The following is a 3,571-nucleotide window of genomic DNA, read 5'->3' as shown; positions in this document are numbered from 1 at the left end:
GGGGTGGGCTCCTCCCTTCCTCATCGTCTCCTGCCCCGAGCGACCCAGGTGGAAACTGCCCACGGGCCAGTGCAGCCCTGGGAGCGGGCAACGTCGGCCTGAGTGCCTTGAGGCTGTGAGATGCCCGAAGGGGAGCACGAAAGGGTCCCAACCACGTCCCGAAGGGAAGCGCGAGCACCGTCGCAGCCTGGCCCCGGCCTCCCCGCCCATCCTCAAAGGCGCCATGCCAGTGACAAGGTGCAGACAGCGCTCCTCCTCCATCTCACAGCCAGTGCTCCACAGGGGCTGTGACCAGGACCCCTCCCAGGACATGAAGGAGGCTGACACGTGGTCACAAAGTCTCTGTTTTTCAATGTCCACATGAGCCGGGCAGACGTCCTCGGCGTACACAAATGACTCAGCGAGGAGCCTGTGGCCCAGGTTGGGTCTGGCCAGAACCACGCACTGTCTCCAGAACAGGTCTGGGGACCAGCGCTGAGCAAGAGGCACGTCCACGTGGCCTCCAGAAGGGCCTCAGCCCCACTTCCTGCCAAAGCGATGAAGACATTCACCCCACACCGTGCAAGTCCCTCCTGGACGCCAGAGACCGGACTGTGGATGCTGAATGCGCGGGACACGTCTTTCAGGGGGCATGTGTGTTCTGCTCGCCCAGGTGTGAGCACCCCGAGCATCACAACGCAGCCAAAGGGGAACGCAGAAGGGCTGGGCAGTTTCGCGGGAGGAAATTGCTCTTGTGCACGCAGACCTTTCGGAAACAGATGGGGGGCGGCCTGTGATCTCCCGGGGCCGCCCCGCAGAGAGGGAGGCCAGCACCCGGTCTGGCGACTTATCCAGCAGCCGTGCCCATGTCCACACCAAGTCAGGATGGCAGGCGTCCTAGGTGCCCAGCAGCCCGGCTCTCAAAGGCCACCTGCCTGAGACCAGCTCTCTCCAGAGGGGATGATTCTTGGTCCTCCGCCTGTCTCCTGAACGCACTGTCTCCATGGGCGCTCCCTCCCCACCCCAACTGTAAAGGCCTGACTCCTGCTCCACCTGTTCTAGGGGACACACAGCCCGGTACCTGGGGACCCCTGTGATGTATCCTGTGCCCAGACTCTGGTCCTGATACCACCTAGGCCAGTCTCCCGAGGACCCAGGCACCTCATAGCGGGCAGGTCCAGAACTGAGCTCTTGCGTGTCCCCAACCAGTTCCCTCTGGGCCTCCACTGGCCCCTCGCCCAGGCACCCTCCCTCGAGTTCCAGGCCCGGTCCTGACCAGACCTGTTGCGTGCACACGCTCTCCCATGCTCCAGGCCCCTGGGCTTTGCTGTCCATTGCGGACTGCGCTGCGCCTTCATGGTGAAGGTCAGCCTTTCTGCCCAGCTGGCACCTCCCACGAGTGAGCAGGCACTGACTGACTCTCTGGTGCTGCCCCTCCCGGCCCGGGCCCCTCCGGGGTCTCACCCCATGGACAGCCCTGGCTCCCCTGCCTCGGACAGCCCCTGGGGCTAAAACCCCACTCGCCAACTCGACCCAGGCTTCCCGGCCTGCACGTCAGTGACCCACTCTCACCAAGGGCCTGGCCTCAGCCTTCTCCCTCGAGGTGTCTGCCCTTCACCTTTCAGGGTGCACCTGTGAGCCACTCGCCTGCTCGCGTGTGTTCCTGGCGCCTCCCCTGCCTCTCCCACCAGCCCACAGCTCCGCGAGAGAATGGACTGGTCTCCTACTCACCACCTATCCTGCAGGTGTGACACCGAGAACAAAAGACAGACTATGCCCCTTCCTCCCCCGAGTCCCATCCAACAATCCTAGAATAAAGAGTGAGCTCAAAACGCGACAGGAGGTGACAACAAGAAGCGCTCCCAACCTGTGTGACCTGCACGTGCCCCTGTGGCGCCTCTGGAACTGACCCCACTTACGGAGGCACCACCAGCCCATTCAAAGTACCTGAACTAATGGCCCCGGGGCGTTTTCTGGGTTGGCATCTGCCTTCCGAGGAGCTGGCAGGGCAGGTGGCTTTGCTGGCCTCACCTTCTCCTCTTCCGCTGACCTGTCATTTGGAGCTAACAAAAGAACCTCTGTCACCTGCAGGGTTCCACAAGGCTTCCTGGAGACTCAAAGTCTTTTGCAGAAGACACTGGGACAGGTGCCATGCTTATCAAAGGCCCCCGGGGACCTCCGAGAAGCCACCGAAGCGAACTTGAGAACGACCGGAGGGTCGAACCCTCGTCAAAGCACTCGGCAGTTTCCTGCCTGACCCCCAGCCCGCAACCCAAGTATTTTGCCAGCATGTCTTTCACGCACGAAGTGTGCGCTTGTAAATGGCGACCCACAGGCAATTTTCCTGGCGGGCTGCAGCATCTCATTAGCTTTGCTCCTAAATGGGCCACCTGAGAGGCACTCAGGACTCTCTCCGCCCTCACCATGACTCTACCGGTCCCTTCCAAACACATGGCAACACATGTGTGACAAGCACGGGATGCACTTAGAGCGGGCGGTCACCCTCAGGACAGAGAACGTGGCGCCACATGCGGGACGCAGTCAGACGTCACCACCTGATCCAGCAAGGTGGGTGAAAACACTCTACGTTTCTCTGTCCAGCTCGCTGCCCTTCAGTGCCTCCAGGGGCGATTCCAGGCCAACGACCAGAGCGCTCGGCCAGTCAGCCCGGTCACCAGCTCTACCGTGTAAGGCGCCCAGGGGGCTGGTACCTTTCCACGGGTCGGCCACGCTGATGCAGGACAGGAGCCCACAAAGGACCATGAAGGCCAGCAGGAAGAGGACCGCGTTCCGCTGGAGCCGTGACAGCTGCTTCCATTTCTGAGGGAGGAACAGAGAGCGACACCTTTGACTCAAAGAACACAGCAGGGACTCTCTCCAGCTGTGACAGGCTCAGTGAGGACAATGAGCAATTCCAAAGGTCTAAGGTCCCCATGTGAAGTCCTCTTGTGTTTGCACTGGGGGAAGGTCTCTCTCAGCGGGGTCCCAGGCTAGGCCTCACTCCAAGTGACACTGCACTGGCACATGTCAGATGCGGTCCGAGACCACCCGGCACACGGTGCTCACACAGGTGGTGCGTGCGCTCATGGCACCGCGGCAGAACTTACAGCCAGGGAACCCAGGCTTTACGCGCAGCGCGGTGACAGCGAGGGCCGCCCGGAAACCCGCCCGGCGCCCTCCGACTCCGCCCCGCACGCCAGCCCTGCAGGCCGGGACCTCCGCTCCCTGCACCGGGACAAGTGTTCGCGCCGCAGGTCTGGGGGCAACGGGAGGGGACGAGGACGACGCGACCCGCCGGGCCCGACCCTCACCCTCCAGCACGAGCGGCGCTGCCGGCTTTTGCTGCCGTCGTAGCTCTGGTCAAGGCTCAGCGTCACCGAGATGAAGTCCCTACGTGGCGCCGGTGGGGCCGACGGATACATGACAGCGACGGAGGTGGCCCAGGCGACCCCGCCCACTGGCGGCGTCAAGAGGCCAGGATCTGAGGGCGGCCGGCGGCTCTGGTCTTTGGACACCCGCGGGCAGCCATCGCAGCTCCGGCAACACCCCGCCCATCGCGCTCGCCGCCAATGCGCCTGTGCCGCACTCTCCT

General features: G+C 63.2%; 1 protein-coding gene across 4 annotated transcripts in view; it reads right to left on the bottom strand.

Moving 5' to 3' along the window:
- Nucleotides 1–3,554, bottom strand: part of MAN1B1 (mannosidase alpha class 1B member 1) — a 14,421-nt gene extending 10,867 nt beyond the window's left edge. For 3 of the 4 annotated variants that reach the window (XM_015594289.2, XM_025051144.1, XM_025051145.1), the window contains exons 1-3: nucleotides 3,291–3,534; nucleotides 2,691–2,799; nucleotides 1,927–2,042 (exon numbers count right to left, since the gene is read on the bottom strand). In XM_015594289.2, coding sequence (XP_015449775.1) covers nucleotides 1,927–2,042; nucleotides 2,691–2,799; nucleotides 3,291–3,401 — 336 coding nt within the window. In that variant the 5' untranslated portion in view covers nucleotides 3,402–3,534. Of the gene's footprint in view, nucleotides 1–1,926; nucleotides 2,043–2,690; nucleotides 2,800–3,290 lie in introns of all 4 variants that reach the window. The other variant, XM_006918127.3, reaches the window with a different exon arrangement.
- Nucleotides 3,555–3,571: the final 17 nt, after the last annotated feature.

The sequence above is a fragment of the Pteropus alecto genome, unplaced genomic scaffold (assembly GCF_000325575.1).
Source record: "Pteropus alecto unplaced genomic scaffold, ASM32557v1 scaffold67, whole genome shotgun sequence".
Lineage (NCBI taxonomy): Eukaryota > Metazoa > Chordata > Mammalia > Chiroptera > Pteropodidae > Pteropus > Pteropus alecto.
The sequence above is the reverse complement of the archived record's forward strand: the minus strand, read 5'-3'. Positions and strand labels throughout refer to the sequence as shown.